Consider the following 19,936-nt stretch of genomic DNA (forward strand, 5'->3'; position numbering starts at 1 on the left):
CGAAAATCTGTGTTGATGACACTTCTGCTGTAGAAACATTTTTGGAAGCAGTCCTATATCCAGTTGCCCGGATAAGAAAAATGTTGTTTATCATCTCACCGGTGGCCTCCTCCACCCAATGGTGAGCTTAGGGTCATGTCCTTGAGCACAAATCAGTCTCTCTCATGCTAACAATATTCTACTTGAAAAGATCTAGAATGCATGCATTCAGCAAAATAGAACAGAAAAAAACATCTCCCTCAACACTAAAAAAATCTGTTCAAGTAACAGTTAAAACTAAATGCTATCTTTCTTAAAATGAAGACTTCCAAAACAAGAGGAAGTGTAGGTATCTAGATTAATTTATAAATGTTACATATTTGTAAAGAATGAAAAAGGACATTTAATACTGGTTTTGATTATAAAAGTAACAAAATTTCATTAATAAAAGCTTACTTGACTTCTAGGAAAAAGAATGGGGAGGACCGTAAGCTCACCTTGTCCCATGGATACAACTAGATAACATCCACATCAGTGTAAACATCCAGAAAACAACCCAAAGACCGGAAAAATAGACTCTCCACAGCTGCATATAGAAAAGAGAACACATCCAGAGTATAGGAAGGGTGGAAATGCAGTTGGGTACCGTCACTGGGAGAGAGAGATGCCACAGGCATAGGGTGGGGAAAGAAACAGAACCTTGCATTCCAGACCAGGGGCCTGCCCTTGGAATACAAACACCCATAATATTTGGCTTTGAAAATCAAAGGGGTCTAACTTTGCAAGTTCTTATAATCATGGGACTTAAAACCTAGCTTTAAAATCAGCACCTTGGCTCTAGGAAAGCTGAAGGGCCCCAAAACAGAGTTCCCGCCCTTAAAGAGACAGCACAACAAACAGCCTCACTCAGATACAACGTAGAATCAGCATTTTTTTTTTAAGATTTTTATTTTTAAGTAATCTCTACACCCAACATGGGGCTTGAACTCAGAACATGGAGATCAAGCTGCATGCTCTACCAACTGAGCCAGCCAGGTGCCCCTAGAAGCAAGACTTTTAAAAATGCCTGGGGTATAGGGTTTGGAGACATAGTCACTAATCTCAGAGCATGTGCTAGAGGGGCAGGGATCTTCAGGAGACTTCAAGAACAAAGAGCTGGCCAGATGCCATTTCCCTCCTCCACTCCCAAACTAGATACACAGACACCTGCAGGAACAAGTGCAGCCTGAACACGTTCCACCTAGCTTGATAACAGTGTGCCCGCCCCACGGGCTCCTGTAGATCTCCCCCTCCATCCCCAACAGCCTCAGCAGAAATTCTCCCAGGCAGCTGCAGGCCCACTCCCAAAGTAGACCAGTGAGGACGCTGCTGACACCAAATGCTCTGCCCCCGCATTCGCCTGTGGACCTGTGCTTTCCAATACACCCTTGGCCAGAGAACATCCAAGGCAGTGCCACAAACCTAGCAGTGTGCAAGCAGCCCTGACAGAGGCCGGTACAACTCCAAAGTGACTCCTAACCCAGGAAGAGGGGAAGATAACCACGTGCACCAGACTGAATGGGGCCCCAGTAGGGGGCTGGGGGCAGACACCTGATCTGACTGCAGTCCCACCCACCAATAAAAACTTCTCAGGGGATGCGACCAGGAAAGTATGCTGCATTTGCTGTTACCTCAGCTCTAGCAAACACCTGGTCTAACTCAACTCAAGCACAAGGTGGTCCCAGAATGGCCCATTAACACAGGTACCAAATGCTGCCCACAACAAAAAGCCACTGCAGACAAGTAGCCCAAAGGCAAATGCAGTCACAGTAATAGGGTGCATGCAACACACATAGGAGACACCCCTGAAGCACCAGGCTCTGGTGAACAGGGAACATCACACTGCAAGGCACTATAGGACCGCTTCTTCATAACGCAATGGCTTTCAAGAGCAGGAGACGTAGCTGACTTTCCTAACACATAGAAACAGACACAGAAAGTTACACAAAATGAGGAGACAGTGGAACTTGTCCCAAATAGAACAACAGGACAAAAATCACAGCCAGAGAGCTAAATGTAATGGAGTGAATTAATATATACGCCTGATAGAGAGTTTAAAGTAATGGTCACAAAAATACTCAATGGACTTGAGAAAAGACCTCAGTAAGACCCTCAACAAAGAGACAAAAAGAACCAATCAGAGATGAAGAAACAATAGCTAAAATTAAAAATATACTAGATGGAATAAATAGTAGACTAGAGGAACAGGAGAAAGAGAAAAAAAAATACAAAATGAAAATAGACTTAGGGAACTCAGTGACACCATCAAGCATACTAACATTTACATTCTATAGATCCCAGAAAGAGAAGAGAGAAAAAAGGGGGCAGAAAATTTGAGGAATAGGTGAAAATTTCCCAAATCTTGGGGCTAAAGCAGAAATCCAGATGCAAGAGGCAGAGAAGCCCCAACAAAATCAACCCAAGTGGGTCCACACCAGGACACATAGTAATTAAAATGGCAAAACAACAACAACAACAAAAAAGTAGTGAAAGAATTTTAAAGGTTGAAAGAGAAAAAAAAGACAATTACATATTAGGGGAACCCCAGAAGCCTATTAGCTGATTTTTTCAGCAGAAATTTTGCAGGCCAGAAGAGAGCGCCATGATATATTCAAAATGCTGAAAGAAAAAGACCTGCAACCAACAATACTCTATCCAGCAAAGCTGTCATTCAAAATAGAAGGAGAGATAAAGAGTTTCCCAGACAAACAAAAGTTAAAGGAATTCATGACCACTAAACCAGACCCACAAGAAATGTTAAAGGGGACTCTTTGAATGGAAAGGAAAGACCATAAAAGTAGGAGAAAGTGTAGAAAAGTAGGAAGCACAAAAGCAGTAAAATTAAGTATACCTATAAAAATCAGTCAAAGGATTCACAAAATTAGAGAATATAAAGTATGACATCATACACCTAAAATGTAGGGGCAGGGTAAAGGAGTAAAGAACTGATTCAAAATTAATCCATCAACTTAATAGGGACTACTATATGCATAAGATGAGCCTAATGGCAACCATAAATAAAAACCTGCAATAAAGAAGCAAAAAACAAACAGGAATCCAAGTATATCACCAAAACAGCAAATAAACCATGAAAGAGAGTAAGAGAAGAAAGGAACAGAGAAGAACTACAAAAACAGCCATAAAGCAGGCAGCAAAATGGCAATAAGTACATACTTAATTATTTTGAATGTAAATGGACTAAATGCTCTAATCAAGAGACATAGGGTGACAAAATGGATAAAAAAGCAAGACCCATTTATATGCTGCCTACAACTCATTTCACACATGCAGATTAAAAGTTAAGAGATAAGAAGCACTGAATATGCAAATAGAAGTGAAAAGAAAGCTGGGGTAGCAATACTTATATTGGACCAAATAGACTTTAAAACAAAGACTGTAACAGGAGACAAAGAAGGACAGTATATAATCATAAAGGTAACAATCCAACACAAAGATATAGCAATTGTAAATATTTATGCACCCAATATGGGAGCACTGAAACACATAGAGCAGCTAATAACAAAGAAAATGATCAATAGTAATACAATAGTAGGGGTTTTAACACCCCAATTATATCAATGGATAGATCATCCAAACAGAAAATCAGCAAGGAAACAGTGGCTTTGAATGACACCCTGGACCAGACGGTTGGATCTAAACCATGTATCAGAACAGTCCATCCTAAAACAGCAGACTACACATTCTTTTCAAGTGCAGGTGGAACATTCTCCAGAATAGATCACATATTAGGCCACAAAACAATTCCCAACAAATTCAAAAAGATGGAAGCCATAACATGCTTTTTCCAACAGCAATGCTGTGGAACTAGAAGTCAGCCACAATAAAAAAGCTAGAAAGAATACAAATTCAGAGAGGATAAATAACATGCTACTAAACAATGAATGGGTCAACCAAGAAATCAATGAGGTCATCAAACAATATATGGAGATGAATGAAGATGAAAACACAATGGTTCAAAATCTTTGCGATGCAGCAAAAGCCATTCTAGGAGACAAGTTTATAGCAATACAGGCCTACCTCCAGAAGAAAGAAAGAAAAATCTCAAACAACCTAACCTTACATCTAAAAGAGCTAGAAAAAGAAAAAGAAAAAGAAAAAGAAAGCCGCAAGCCAGAAGGAAATAAAGATAAGATCAGAAATAAGTAAATAAACAAAATAGAAACTGAAACAAAACAAAAACCCCAGAACAAATCTTGAAACCAGGAGCTGGTTCTTCGAAAGATCAATAAAATGGATAAACCTTTACCCAGACTCATCCAAAGTGGGGGGAGGAAGGGAGGACTTAAAAATAATCAGAAATGAAAGAGAAATAACCAATCCCACAGAAATACAAAAGATTATATTACGAAAAATTATATATCAACAGATTGGACAACCTAGAAGAAAAGGATAAATTCCTAGAAACATATAAAACTAAATCAGGAAGAAATAGAACATCTAAATAGACTGATTACCAGCAATGAAATTGAATCAGTAATCAAAAAAGTCCCAATAAACAAAAGTCCAAGACCAGATGGCTTCAGTGAATTCTACCAAACATTTAAAGAAGAGGCAATACTTATTCTTCTCAAACCATTTCAAAAAACAGAAGAGGAAGGAAAGCTTCCAAATTCATTCTGAGACCAGATTTACCCTGATACAAAACCAGATAAAGACACTCCAATGAGAACTACTAGCCAGTATTTCTGAGGAACATAGATGCAAAATCCTCAACAAATATTAGCAAACTGAATTCAAGAATACATTTAAAAAGGCATTCACCATGATCAAAGAGGATTTGTTGGGGCGCCTGGGTGGCTCAGTCGGTTAAGCATCTGCCTTCAGCTCAGGTCATGATCCCAGGGTCCTGGAATTGAGCCTTGTATCAGGCTCCCTGCTCAACGGGAAGTCTGCTTCTTCCTCTCCCTCTGCCCTTCCGCTCTGCTCATGCTCTCTCATGCTCTCTCAAATAAATAAGACATAAAAAAAAAAAAAAAATAGAGGATTTGTTCCTGGGATGCAGTGTGGTTCACAGTTGTAAATCAATCAACATGATATATAAATCACATCAAGGAAAGATAAAAACCATATGATCATTTCAATAGATGCAGAAAAAGATGTGACATATACAACACCCATTCATGTAAAAATCTTCAAAGAAGTAGGTTTAGGGGGGGAACATACCTTAACATAATAAAGGCCATAAATGAAAAACCCACAGCTAACATCATACTCAATGCTGAAAAACAGAAAGCTTTTCCCCTAAGATCAGGAACAAGACAAGGATGTCCACTCACCACTTTTATTCAACACAGTACTAGAAATCCTAGCACAGAAATCAGACAAGAAATAAAAGGCATCCAAAATGGTAAGGAAGAAGTAAAACTTTCACTATTTGCAGATAATAGGATACTTTAAATAGAGCAAACCATGAAGACTCCACCAAAAACTACTAGAACTGATTAATGAATTTAGTAAGGTCAGAGGTTACAAAATCAATATAGAAATATGTTGCATTTCTATACACAAATAATGAAGTAAAGAGAAATTAAAAGAACAATCCCATTTACAATTTCACCAACAATAAAATACCTAGGAATAAGCTTAACCAAGCAGGTGAAAGACCTATACTCTGAAAACTATAAAATACTGAGGAAAGAAATTGAAGACAGTACAAACAAATGGAAATCTATTTCATGTTCATGGACTGGAACAATAAATATTGCTAAAAAGTCTATACTACCCTAAACAATCTACAGATTTAATGCAATCCCTACAAAACTACCAAGAGCATTTTTTATAGAACTAGAACAAACAATCCTAAGATTTGTATGGAACCACAAAAGACCCCCAATAGCCAAAGCAATCTTGAAAAAGAACAAAAAAGCTGGAGGTAACACAACCCCAGATTTCAAGATACACTACAAAGCTGTAGCATCAAAACAGTATGAGACTAGCATGAAAATAAGCACATAGATCAATGAAACAGAATAGAGCACCAGAAATAAACCCATGATTACATGGTCAAATCTTTGATAAAGGAGGCAAGAATATGCAATGAGAAGAGTCTCTTCAACAAGTAGCTTGGAAAGGCTGGTCAGTCATATGCAAAAGAATGAAACTGGACCACTTTCTTACACCACACACAAAACTAAACTCAAAATGGATTAAGGACCTAAATGTGAAATCTGAAACTGTAAAAATCCTAGAAGAGAGAACAAGCAGTAGTTTCCTTGACATTGGCCATAGCAACATTGTCCTAGATAAGTCTCCTAAGGGGAAAAAAAAGCAAAAAACAAAAAAAAAAAACAAAAAAAAAAACAAAAAAAAACTATTGGGACTTTGTCAAAATAAAAAGCTTCTGCACAGCAAAGGGAACAATCAACAAAACTAAAAGGCAATCTACTGAATGGGAGAAGATATTTGCAAATGACATATCCAATAAAGGGTTAGTATCCAAAGTACATGAAGATCTCGTACAACTCATCACCCCCAAAAAACAATCCAATTAAAAAAATGAGAAGACATGAACAGACTTTTCCCCAAGGAAGATGTACAGATGCCTACAGACACATGAAAGGATGCTGAACATAGCTAATCATCAGGAAAAATGCAAATCAAACCCACAATGAGATATCGCCTCACACCTGTCAGAATGGCTAAAATCAAAAACATAAGAAACAACAAGTTTCTTGGCCAGGATGTGGAGAAACAAGAACCCTCATGCACCGTTGGTGGGAATGCAAACTGGTGCAGTCACTGTGGAAAACAGTATGGAGGTTCCTCAAAAAATTAAAAATAGAACTACCCCATGATCCAGCAATTCCACTACTGGGTATTTACCCAAAGAATATGAAAACACTAGTTTGAAAAGATAATATGTATCCCTATGTTTACTGCAGCATTATTTCCAATAGCCAAATCATGGAAGCAGCCTAATTATCCATGAATGAATGGATAAGGTGGGGTGTATGCGTGTGTGTGCACGCACGCACCCGCACGTGCACACACAAAATGGAATACTACTCAGCCATAATAAATAATGAAATGTTGCCATTTGTAACAATATGAGTGTAGAAAGGAGACTGCTAAGTGAAATAAGTCAGTCAGAGAAAGACAAATATGATTTCCCTCACATGTGGAATTTAAGAAAACATAAAAAAATAAAAAATAGACAAACCAAGAAATAGACAACTATAGAGAACAAACATGGTTACCAAGGGGGAGGTGGGAGGGAGGATGGGTGAAATAAGTGAGGGGGATTAAGGGGACACTTACAATGAGCACTGAGTCATGCATAGAACTGTTGAACCACTATATTGTACACCCAAAACTAATATAACACTGTATGTTAACTATACTGGAATTAAAATTTGAAAAAGAAAAACTTTTTTTAAATTATTATGGTCAGTTAGCCACTGTATAGTACATCATTAGTTTTTGATGTCGTGTTCAATGATTCATTAGTTATGAATAACACCCAGTGCACATCACAACACAAAAAACTTTAAAAAAAAAAAAAGAAAAATCTTACTAGAACAATTTTAAAAATAAAGGAACAAGAACTCTTTAAATTTCTTACTTTTTTATTGGAAGAAATAGTTTTTCTTTGCTAAAACGAGGTTTCCAAGCTGTGCTCTGATAGGAAGGCACGTTTTAGTTTCAAACTAAAAGCATAGTAGGATGTCCCATCAGAGCCACTGTCCATCACCAGTTTTCCCCTACCGTGAACAATAAGATCATACCATCAAGATCACAAAGTATAACAAGATGCTTGGTGAGGCATAACTTATCTTTTATATTATATTTATTAGTAAGATAAACTGTTCACTATTTCTGTGTATAGACAGAATCAAAGTCACCTTGGAATTATCTTTGCTCTTCAGATGGTCACCTGAGTGATCTCTCTGTTATAAAAACATGGTTTCTCCTTTTTTTGTACTCCTTGGGATGGGGAAGATCAATTTTCTTTATGAGAAACGGACAAGAACTCAAACTTTGCTGAGATTTCAATTTAGTACAGGTAAGAATGACCCTGAATTAGGTCTTAAGGCCAAAAGGAATACAGATACTCCAAAAGGGAACTTGCCATGAAGGCAGTGACTGAGCTGGTCCCCTAGGCTGAATACCAGGGCCTAAGAGTAGGGGCTGCAATCAGACCCTAGTAGTGCTTTGGGGAGAAATGGCTGAGCACTGCATAAAGACTTAAAAGCTATGTTTTGGATCCTAGTGTAGGAAACCACTGCAGTAGTGGAAGGATCCAGATGAGCAATTAACTAAAGGATATCAAATGACAGCAGCCGAATGTTAGACTATAAGGTCTCTCTTTCCACCTAGACACCAGAAGACAGACTTCACTCTCCTTGGCATTTGGGGGCAGCTCAAGTCAGGGAAGAAAACAATATGCTGGATTTCCTGAAGCAATGAATAGAAAAGTACACATATGACCATATTATTATCCCACACCAGAAATGATGGAGTCAAGTTTGACTACATTTAATTATTAATTTAGCTCCTTTGTTTATTCTCTACCTCATTCTATGAGGGATTTAAGACAGCATTATGCAAAGCCTCCTCCTTTCTGTACTTGGTACTTCCAGTCTACTGAAAAGTGCAGTGGCTCCATGATGGCCTTCCATTAATCCTCTGCCACTGATCTGTAAATCACTTGCACATCAAGGCCCTTAACTAGTCTTATTTGGCTTAGTTCATTTCTCTACTGAAGAAGCTTCACCAGCTTGGGATTCCATACCCCTCAGCAGAAAGAAGGGCAAAGAGTCACAGCCATGTGTTAAAACAACCTTAGTCCAGCCTCTGGCCACACATTTTTACATTTCTGCCACAATCAAATGTTTATACCCTCCCAAGATCCACAGAAGCCTCATCCAATTAAAGCATCAGGCTCAGGTTCAAAGTCTGGATCTCATCACCGAAGTCAGGGCCAGGTGTGGATGAGGCTTTTCAGGGTTGGTTCCTCTCCTAAGCATGATCTTTAGCTAGATCGCTGAATTCATCACGCACATTTCCTACTTCCCACATTACCATCTGCAGCAGTGTTGCCGAACTGTCACCGCTATGTAGCAAAGTGACCCTCTCTTCTGTTTCTAATTGCATTTTTCTCACTTTCTTTCAAACTCTAACAGTTTCCTCCAAACCCATTGGGCTTCTGAACATGCTCTGGTTTAAAAACCAATGGCTGTGGGGCGCCTGGGTGGCACAGCGGTTAAGCGTCTGCCTTCGGCTCAGGGCGTGACCCTGGCGTTATGGGATCGAGCCCCACATCAGGCTCCTCTGCTGTGAGCCTGCTTCTTTCTCTCCCACTCCCCCTGCTTGTGTTCCCTCTCTCGCTGGCTGTCTCTATCTCTGTCAAATAAATAAATAAAATTAAAAAAAAAAAAACAAACAAAAAACCAATGGCTGCGTTTCAGGTTTTGTTAAGCAGCATCCTGCTTCCAGGTACAAAATTTGTTCTCCTTATCTATTTTTACACCTCCAAACCCACTGGCTTAATACAACCATTTTATTTTGCTAGTAATTTTGGCAGTCAGAAATCTGGGGAAGGCTCAGCTGGGGCCCACGCAGTCCCGTGTTGACAAAGGCTTCAATCATCTGAAAACCCTATGAAGCGGATAGTAAATACTATTCCTAGGAGCTCAGCTGAGCCTGAGGATCAGGACCCCTACACACGGCTTCTCCACACGGTCTGGGCCCCTCACAGCACGGTGAGAGTTCTCAGGGTTTATTGCATCATTTTACTTTTGTATGAATGTCCTATCATCTCAACTAATAGGAATAATTATTCCTAAGACTGAAAAGCAAAACCAAAAACAAACTTTGGACCCTAATTCCAAGTGCTTCATATGTAAATATAACTATGAACTGACACGCTCAACTGGAAATACATTTGAAAAGAAAAATATGGCAAATGCCATATGATTTCATTCATATGTAGAATTTAAGAAGCAAAACAAACAGGAAATATGAAGAGACAAATCAAAATACAGACACCTATTGAGAAATTGAGGGTGGGGGGATGGGTGAAATAGGTGAAAGGGATTAAGAAGAGTACACTTATGAGCACTGAGTAATGTACAGAATTGTTGAATCATATTGTATACCTGAAATTCATTCAACACTGTATTTAACTATACTGGAATTAAAATTCTTTTAAAAAGAAGAAATAAAGAAATATAAAAATTTATTAAATGCTAAAATTGTGCTATTGTATAATGTTAGCACAAGGATAACAAAGGACGATTTGCATAATAAATATTCCTATTCATTTTTCTAGTTAGTACAATAATTGGATAGCAACCATCAGTGAAGTGGGACAAAAGAGAGCTATTATCATAAACGTTAGTTTGATCTTTCAAGGAGATGTGATTACCTTCCACCCAGACTCCACTTTACTCACTTGAACAGAGGTTCTGCTTTTCATTAGCCGAATGTCAAGTGCCTTTGTTGCATCCCAGTGATACCCTAGCTGGCCACATTCCACATAAACGGCATAGAACAGGTTTTTTTCCTCAGCAGAATTTGCAAGAAACATGGCTCTTTCATGGTAAAACTTCTTACGAAAAGAAATGGACAAAAGATACACCTTAGAAGGTCCTGATCTGACAAAATGGCAAAAAATGCCAAACTACGATGAACCTTAAAAATAAAACTGCCAGTTGTTTCACCAGCAAAAATGGGTTTAACTCGGAATAACAGAGCAAGCTACAACAAAACTGCGCAAAGGAGATGAGCACGGGTTTATAAGGCGGGAGAAAGGAAGCTGAGAGGGCTATTATAAACAAAAAGTCAATTGGAGTAACCTGGAATTTGAAGTATAGTGGTTTCTCATTGGCTGAGTTAATGATTGTCTCTCATTGGTCATTGGCTGGGCTGTTGCTGGGGAAGAGAACTTTTCTTCCTCCTTCTGGGATAGTAAAGTAGCCGCAAAAGTAGTATTGACCTTGTTGAATCACTATATTGTACATCTGAAACTAAAATAACACTGTATGCTAACTATACTGGAATTAAAATTTGAAAATAAAAACAATTATACTTTGTTTGATAAGTAAATAAATAAATATGTAAATAAATAAATAAAGTAGTATTGACTTGGGGGTACGTCTCTTCCTGTTAGATTTGCAATCAATGAGGAGTGGCAGGTGGGAGAGCCACTTTAAACAAGGTTTCCTTTTACTGATTTTCACACTCACTACTTATAACACATCAGTGAAACTGAGTTAGCCTCATCTTTCATCAGGTGAAGGTATCTATTCTTTCATGTCAAAAAATTTTTCACACTCCTAGTAACCTCGGCTAATCGTTTCTCTTCATTCTTTTTTTAATCCAACATGGGACATAACTGAAGAGTTAAGTTTATCTTAGACTAGACTATTTGTAGTTCAGGAATGAGAGACGTGTGTGTGTGTGTGTGTGTGTGTGTGTGTGTGTATAAAGTAAATTTTATGAGTCATTCATTTTAATCAGTGGCATCAGGATTAATTTGGAAGAATCACTAAATCCAATATTGAACACAGTTTTTCGGTGAGGAACACTTATCCTTCAATTTCTTCATGTGAATTAAGGTATCTATAAACCGAATCTGGAGATCTTAAACAAAGAGGCAAAGTTCTTATCTTGCTCCAGAGGCAATGATGGGGTGTACTCCCATTACTTTTCTCTACTGTGTCAACAGAAGACAGAGTGGGAGTGGCTTTCCCAGCTCTGTGTAAGGAGGACACATTTCTCTGTGGATTACAAGACACTGACTCTGAGAAATGGAGAAGACTTATTTGTCATACATGCCATAAGATCTCCTGACAGAAAGATTCCAGGCACAGTATGAGATCCTCATGAAGTTCCTGTGTACATTCAAACTTTAATAACCAAAATTATGGGTTACCATAGAAACAATATAGTAAATTACATTTAAAAGCAATTAAAATTCAGAACAACTAGATTACACAAGGACAGCAAATGAAATACTGCCTAGCAGTATTATGTACCATTACTGGTGTACCTGGATATCACTTCATTTACTCCTCATAGCAGCCCTGCACAGTGGTGTTTCTATACTTCACAGATGAGAAAACTGAGCTTAACAAACTAGCACTAATTATATTTAATTAATATAATAATATTAATTAAACTGAGCTTAACAAACTGAGGAAACCCTGGGTCAACTTGACTCCAAGTCTTCTTTGTCTTATGCAACCAATTATAATTCTCTGAAAAAAAGTAAAAACAACTGAAAAAAAAAAATTAGAGACAAGAAAGATGTGTCCCAAAGTTAGAGAAGCTAAAATTCTTTTAATTGCGTAAGAAAATTAATGTTATTATAATATTCAACATATAGACTCTTATTGTGCTACAACTGCCTTAATGTTGAGAAGTTAAAATGCTTGGAGAAATACCAAGGGAATCTTTGGAAGGTCTTAGAGAACATTATTTAGTGTTGTGCTTTATTCTCCTTTATTCTTCCCTCCCTACTTTTCTTCCTGCCTTACTTTTTTTAATTCTCCAATTCTGTATAGTTTTTGCATGGTATTACTGAGATGATCTTTTGAAAATTACTTTCAGCTGCTATTCTCAAAGTATTTCTCTTATTGGGAGATAAAACTGAGGAACATTTTCCACTGTTCCTCTGGTAGGCACCGCCTTCTTTCTGCTTATGCATTCTGTCCACACTAACTCCAGCACATTCATTTCTGGTACTAGAATTACTCAAGTTTTCTAGCCCCTGCTCTCATAATAATATATTAAAGTTTCCTAAGTCAGTATCTCAGGGACAGGACTTCAGTCTCAGAGGGAAAAAGTGATACATTCACATGCAATTCTGAAAGCTTTTTACAGAAAATATTCACAATCCCTTGGTAGATTTTAAAACATGTAAATAATTTGTGTATTTTTCCTCTTTATTTTCATCTTTTTAGAAAAATCTTTAACCTAACAGTAAATAACAGAATAACTCTTCCTGGTTGATAAAGACAATAAGACTTCTTAAACATCAATGAATTAGATGGTGAAATTCTTAATAATTGTTCCTTCCTTTTAATTTGCTTATAAAAAGAAAACTTTATGTATTACCTCGACTAATCTGGACCATCATGCATACTAGTAAATAGAAACGTGAACATAATTAGCTGCCTAACAGAATTTCACAAGTAAAAATGATTAAAAAGAAACCATGTTTTGGGGTGTTTTTAAAGATTTCATTTATCTATTTGAGAGAGCACAGGGAAAAGGAGAAGCAAGCTCCCTGCTGAGCGGGGACTTGATCGCAGAACCCTGGGATCATGATCCGGGCTGAAGGCAGCCGCTTAACCGACTGAGCCACCCAGGCGCCCCAAAACCATAAGCTTTTTTCTTCCTTCTTTATAATTGGATGTACGTAAGTAATTTGGGCTTGCCTTTGAATGAGCTACTTTGTGTTTATTATGCTTTGAGTCTGCTCCCAGTGAGTACCTGTGAGGCACATTCGCTCCAGAAAAGACAATAATCAATAATAACAAGGCTTTGGGAAGAAAATGATTAATATTAAAAATGTGGCATTGATTTAGGTATTATTCCAGTAGCAAATTTTACCTCTCTTCTATACCTGTATTTACTCACCCACAAGTCCTAAAAGAATGTAGGCAATGATGAACAGTATGAAGATGATGCAGCAGAGGACATCAGTACAACTCCTAGAGACAAGAGGAATACAGAATTAAAGGGGGTCCCAAACGCCATCTTACCTCGTAAACAAATACAGGAAAGGGGAAAAACGGTAACAGTCATATGCCACTTTATACCCAATAATTCCAAAAGATATATCAGATGTATTTCTGCAATCAAAGACTTTGGCAGCAATGGAATGGCCATAGTTCCAGGATTAAAGAAGCTCCCTCAGAATTCTTAGTATTTATTCTCTCTTGGTTCTTTATTTGTATGGTTTCTAGAGATGAGTCCAGCAACATCAAGCAAATATTTTTTTCTTTGAAATTGTAATTTAAGTTATTTGAAATTATGATTTTCCTCATTGTGCCTCCCCACTGCATGGTATAGTAAAAAAAAAAAAAAGCCATTTTCCATTTCTCCCTCTCCACATTCTCTTTCTACAAGCACATTTATAGGGTACTACTTAGTGGGGCAGCTGTATGATTTGGTCAGTTAAGCATCTGACTCTTGATTTCGGCTCAGGCCATGACTTCGGGATTGTGAGATCAAGCCCCAGGCTGGGCATGGAACCTGCTTAAGATTCTCTCTCTCCCACTCCCTCTGCCCCTCCCCTACCTCTCTCCTTCTCTTAAAAAAAAAAAAATGGTACTATTTATTAAGTAAAGGATTGACTGCATAAACTTTCTATGGGGACTGGATTTGCAACTATACTCACGATAGTATAGTGCATTAAAAAATGAAATGACTCAAATTTAATTTTATCAGCCATTCCATAAACTAGATATTGTCAAACTAGGTTCAGAGAAAAACTGGCTTGATAGAGACTCAGTGATTTGCCAAGGATCACAAATCAAGCTGAGGTCCAGCAGCAATACTCAAGGCTTCCAACTAATGTATTTCCTAGTCCTAATATTATATCTCGTTCAGCTTGTAAGTGGTCTGGAAGGCCAAAACTATACCTCAAAAGTGAAAAACAATCCAACCATTCTCTATTTGAAACTTAATGAAATATTTATTAGTAAAGAAAAAAGATCAAACTATTTGAGAGGATTAAAATTTGCACATGAGAACTTTCATAGCAAAAACTTGCTCTTGAGAGCATAAGGATATATGCTCTGTTTTAGTGCAGCCTGGTTCAAGTTACACACTATTTTTTGTGATGGTGGAAGTAATAATAATGAATAATAGCTGTATAGTAAACGGACACGGTAATACTTTCCATTGATAAAGCCCAGCTATACCTTTACTTCTTTCACAAGCCTTGTGAGTTTCTTTTTTTTTTTTTTTTAAGATTTCATTTATTTATTTGACAGAGAGAGAGACAGCTAGTGAGAGAGGGAACACAAGCAGGGGGAGTGGGAGAGGAAGAAGCAGGCTCCCAGCAGAGGAGCCCGATGTGGGGCTCGATCCCAGAACACCAGGATCACGCCCTGAGCTGAAGGCAGACGCTTAACGACTGAGCCACCCAGGCGCCCCAAGTTTCTTAAGAATACTTTTAGGTTTTTAGGGGTAGTAAGGTGAGTTGACTTATTTAAGGTCCATGAGACAGAGGTAGAGAGAGGGTAAAGTAGAACAAATAATTAGATCTCCAATGCCTAACCCTTTCATTTAGTAGTTATTCTAGTATTATTTGAATATTCTGTAATGCCTCAAATTGGCCATGTCTAAAATTTCACACACATACCTATTACTCTACCCGACAATCAGAAGTGAACCTTTCATAGAGAAAATTAATCATGCTCAACCCACAAACTATCATTTGCTTAAATCCAATTTCGATTCAGGAATTTTAAATTTCACTTGGATTTAAGAACTATGAGAATGATAATAAAAACAGAAGAAAACAGGTGCTTTAGATTTCTTTGGTTGACAGTCACTGAAAAGCAAAAACCTGCCAGGAGGTGAGGAGAGTATCTGGTTCACATGCATTCTGACACACCCTACTCAAGATCACGTTCTCATCCTATCAGAGAGGTTGTTAAATTGAGAGCAGTAGTTAAATAGGGTGAAATCTAATAAATGCCTGCAGGTAAGGAATTAAAGGAGAGAAAACTAGAACACTGGTGTGCCTTAATTAGAAATCCTGAAGTTGTTAAAGCCCTTGTGTTTAATCAAAACCATCAAGAAGAGGAAGATGAGGTGTGACCAGAAGTGCCAGTCAGATTGGCCAGCATCCTAGAATTACATACTTATGTTTATACCTATATATTTACATTATATATAATTATATACTATAATTCTTATTTATAATAATCTAATATCACATAGTGTTATAATGTTATGTATTTATAACTTTATATAGCAAGCACAGGGAGAGGTAAACAGGTACTAGCAATGATTGAAAGAAACTTACCAATCTCAAAGGACAGGACACAAGGAAAGTAGCAGAGCCCAGAAGGAAACTTTTTAAAAACTAAAACCCACACTCCACTTCTCGGCTACTGGCCCTGATGAATAAGCATCAGCTGGAGTTTTGGTTCCATATATGGGGTTTTACACTATGGTTTCTCTCTCTCTCTCTCTCTCTCTCTGGTGCCAAGGACCGGCTACAGCACCTGGCACTACTCCATGCCCACACAACCATCCCCCCAGCAGTCTCTCACCATAGTGGGATAGCATTTCTCAATAATTCACACTTTGATGTGTGTGGGGATTCTATTCTGGGACCAGGCAGGATAATGTATTCAAGTCTGCTTTTCTGGCACACTGCTCTGGAGGAATAGTAGACCATACCCCCTGGCCAGACCAGTGAATTTTCTCCTGCCTAAAGCAAAGGGGTGGAAGATCAGTAAACTGGTTGTCATTTGATACAAGTAAGGAAGGTGACTTTATGTTATATCTTTTCTGGTCCATACAATTTTCTGGTCTGTGTGCAGTGCAAACCAGTGCTGTGGTCCCCACTGGGTAGTGGCCCAGATTCTCTTTATTCATCTTTATAGCCAGGCGGGAAGTGGCTTCACATGAGAGTTACGGAATAAAGTACGGTTACCATCTCCCCAGGGAAAGGGCCTGGCCTTGATGCAGAGATGGGGGTAGGGAACTTGGGTCTCTCATGCTCCCCATGGTGCAACCTCAGGAACATGTTCGGCATGCTCACTTGCACGCCGAGGAGCACGAGAAGTAGGTGAGGGCCTTCCACATGCGAGTTGAGCCCTCCTTCTCGTGGGTGCCACTTGACTGCCCCAGCTGTGCCCCCAGACCAACCTAGCAGCCCTGAAACCAGCAAGTCAGCTACCCCTTCCTTTTTCGACCTGGATCTCTTTGTTATTTCAGGAACTCCCTCTTAAAAACAGGGGGCGCAGTGGCTGGGTGGTACAATGGGTTCAGGGTGGGACTCTTGGTTTCGGCTAAGGTCATGAGATCTAGCCAGTAGGGGCTCTGTACTCTAGTGCAGAGATTTTTCTCTCCCTCTGCCCCTCCCCGTTCACACACCTGCACGCGCGCGCACTCTCTCTCTCTATATATATATATAATAAATCTTAAAAAAAAAAAAAAAAAGAAGTGATGCCTGAGTGGCTCAGTTGGCTGAGCATCTGACTCTTAGTTTCGGCTCAGGTCATGATCTCAGGGTTAAGAGATACAGCCCCACAGGCTCCACACTCAATAGGACTCTGCTTGAAATTCTTTCCCTCTTCCTCTGCACCCACGTGCCCACCATTTATTTAAAAATAAATCTTTTTAAAAATGGGGGGCTGTGTGTGTGTGTGTGCTTTCAGGTAATTACAATTACCTGTTATTTTTTCCCCATTAATTCATCTGTTTGTCTTCCTTTCCTCAAACATATTCCCACCAGAAAGAAAAAATTACCATTAGGAAACCATTGGAAAATTGAATTTGGACAAAATATCGAATATAGATTGGGCACCATTTTGTGAGTCAGGAACAAAGCCGAAGCTTAATTCAAATTTTTACAACTTGTAGCATCTTATTTTTTCCTTCTTCTGGATTTCAAGGCATCTGTCACAATTCTAAGTATACTGTGGGAAATAAGTTATTTTTATTTTTCTTCAAGTTTTTATTTAAATTTCAGTTAGTTAATATATAGAGTTTCAGATGTAGAATTTTGTGGTTCATTACTTACATACAAAAACTCAGTGCTCATCACAAGTGCCCTCCTTAATACCCATAGCCCTTTTAACTCATTCCACCAGCCCCCTCCCCTCCAGTAACCCTGTTTGTTCTCTATAGTTAAGAGTCTGTTTTCTGATTTGCCTCTCTCTTTTCCCCTCTATGTTCATCTGTTTTGTTTTTTAAATTCCACATAAGGGTGAAATCTTATGGTATTTGTCTTTCTCTGACTGACTTATTTCACTTAGCATAATACCCTGTAGTTCCATCCACCTCATTGCAAATGGCAAGATTTCATTCTTTTTTATGGTCGAGTAAAAAAAATATATATATATATGTGTGTGTGTGTGTATATATGTATGTATATATGTATATATATATATACACACACGCACACATATATACCACTTCTTTATCCATTCATCAGTTGAGGAGCATTTGGGCTCTTTCCATAATTTGGCTATTGTTGATAATGCTGCTATAAACATCGAGGTGCATGTATCCCTTAAAATATGTATTTTTGTATCCTTTCAGTAAATACATAGTAGTGTAATTGCTGGGACATAGACTAGTCCTATTTTTAATTTTTTGAGGAACCTCAAACTGTTTTGTTTTTAGAGAAAGAGAGAGAAAGAGCATGTGTGAGCAGGGATGGGGGCAGAGGGAGAGGGAGAGAGAGACTCTTAAGCAGGCTCCATGCCCAGCACAGAGTCCCATGTGGGGCTTGATCTGACAACCTTGAGATTATGTCCCAAGCTGAAATCAAGAGTCAGATGCTTAACCGACTGAACTACCCAGGTGTCCCTACATGTAAACTTTGTTTAAACTAAAATTCCATCCTTCAAATCAGTTCAAATATCACTTCCTTCATGAAGTTTTGAACTAGGAGAGATCCCTTTAATCTTTGTAGACTTATAGACATTTTGTTTGTACATCCTCAAGGCAACTATCTTCCATTTATTATAACTTAGACCAGGGGTTTAGACTAGCTCAAATCTGGCCTACTGCCTGTTTTATATAGCTTGTGAATTAAGAATGTTTTTTACAATTTTAATGGTTTAAAAAATCAAAAAATATTCTGTGCCATACAAATTATATGAAATTCAAATTTCAGTTTCCATAAATAAAGATTGTTGGAAAATAGCCATACTCATTCACATATATATTTTCTAAGGCTACTTTTGTGCTACAATGTCTGAGTTGAATAGTTGCAGTAGAAACCATCTGGCCCACACAACCTAAAATATTTACTACCCGGACCTTTATAGAAATTTTGACCTAGACCCTAAAGTCCTCTGTGGTAGCATTGGGTACAGAGCCTTGCATGCTACAGTCATACAATTCCATGAATGATCAGTAAGACACACGTCTTACTGCTGACAGACTAATGTATCATAAGCAGGCTCTTATGAAATTAAAAGTGCTGTGTTTCAAACTGCAGGGTTTTGTGGGAGGAGGAGCCCTATATAGAGAATATGTTGTCTAGGAATTCAACTTTGTGGTCAAGCTTAAGCTTATGACCTGAGCATTACTATCTCCACTAAAATAAATCAATCTCTCTCTCCTTCTCCCTTTCCGCCTCTCTCTCCCTCCCTCCTCTACCCCACACAACCCCATGAGATTAATTCAGGAGGTCATAAGAGAGTTTTGTTTGTTAAATGCATATTTCCGTTCCACACTAGTTCTTATTCTCCAACAACTGTCATTCTGCTTCCTTTTCAGGGACAGTTTCATACCTTCATTCAGAAACTGATTAATTTACTGGTTTTCTTTCTTTGTAGCAGATGAAATTCCAGTGATATCAACATTTCTGAAAGGTCATTAATATCAAGCATTAGAGCGAGAATGAAAGTCCTAAAAGTCATTATTCTCTGACAGATCATCCATTTGTGTTTAATGAGTCAGTTTAGGGACTGTCTGCTGCTTGTAATTCCAGTCGGATGATCACCTCCCATGCTTAAGTTCTTAGTGTCACCTGGATACATCTGTCTACAACATGGCTGCATCTATAACTTACAGTTTAGAAGCATTGCTCCTCTGCGGTTCTGCTGGCACCTGCACGATGCCATTAAAGTCATCTGTTACCTCTCAGATTCTCCCTGCAGAAGTCTGTTCCAGGAAATAGAATGACTGCTTCACTTCCTAGAGGCTTCATTACAGGACAATGCACTTTGGGGCCACCCTCCAAGCTTCACTG

General features: G+C 38.4%; 1 protein-coding gene and 1 pseudogene across 6 annotated transcripts in view; both read right to left on the reverse strand.

Annotated features, from left to right (window-relative positions):
• The window catches only part of SLC44A5 (solute carrier family 44 member 5), a 382,764-nt gene that overhangs the window by 85,187 nt on the left and 277,641 nt on the right, over window positions 1-19,936 (reverse strand). For all 6 annotated transcript variants that reach the window (XM_087866006.1, XM_045802007.2, XM_087866008.1 and 3 more), the window contains one exon: window positions 13,624-13,697. In XM_087866006.1, coding sequence (XP_087722132.1) covers window positions 13,624-13,697 — 74 coding nt within the window. The remainder of the gene's footprint in view (window positions 1-13,623; window positions 13,698-19,936) is intronic.
• Window positions 15,983-16,954, reverse strand: LOC148109161 (cytochrome c oxidase subunit 6A1, mitochondrial pseudogene; annotated as a pseudogene).

This window comes from Ursus americanus, chromosome 12 (assembly GCF_024610735.1).
Source record: "Ursus americanus isolate L20-20 chromosome 12, mUrsAme1.1.p, whole genome shotgun sequence".
NCBI lineage: Eukaryota > Metazoa > Chordata > Mammalia > Carnivora > Ursidae > Ursus > Ursus americanus.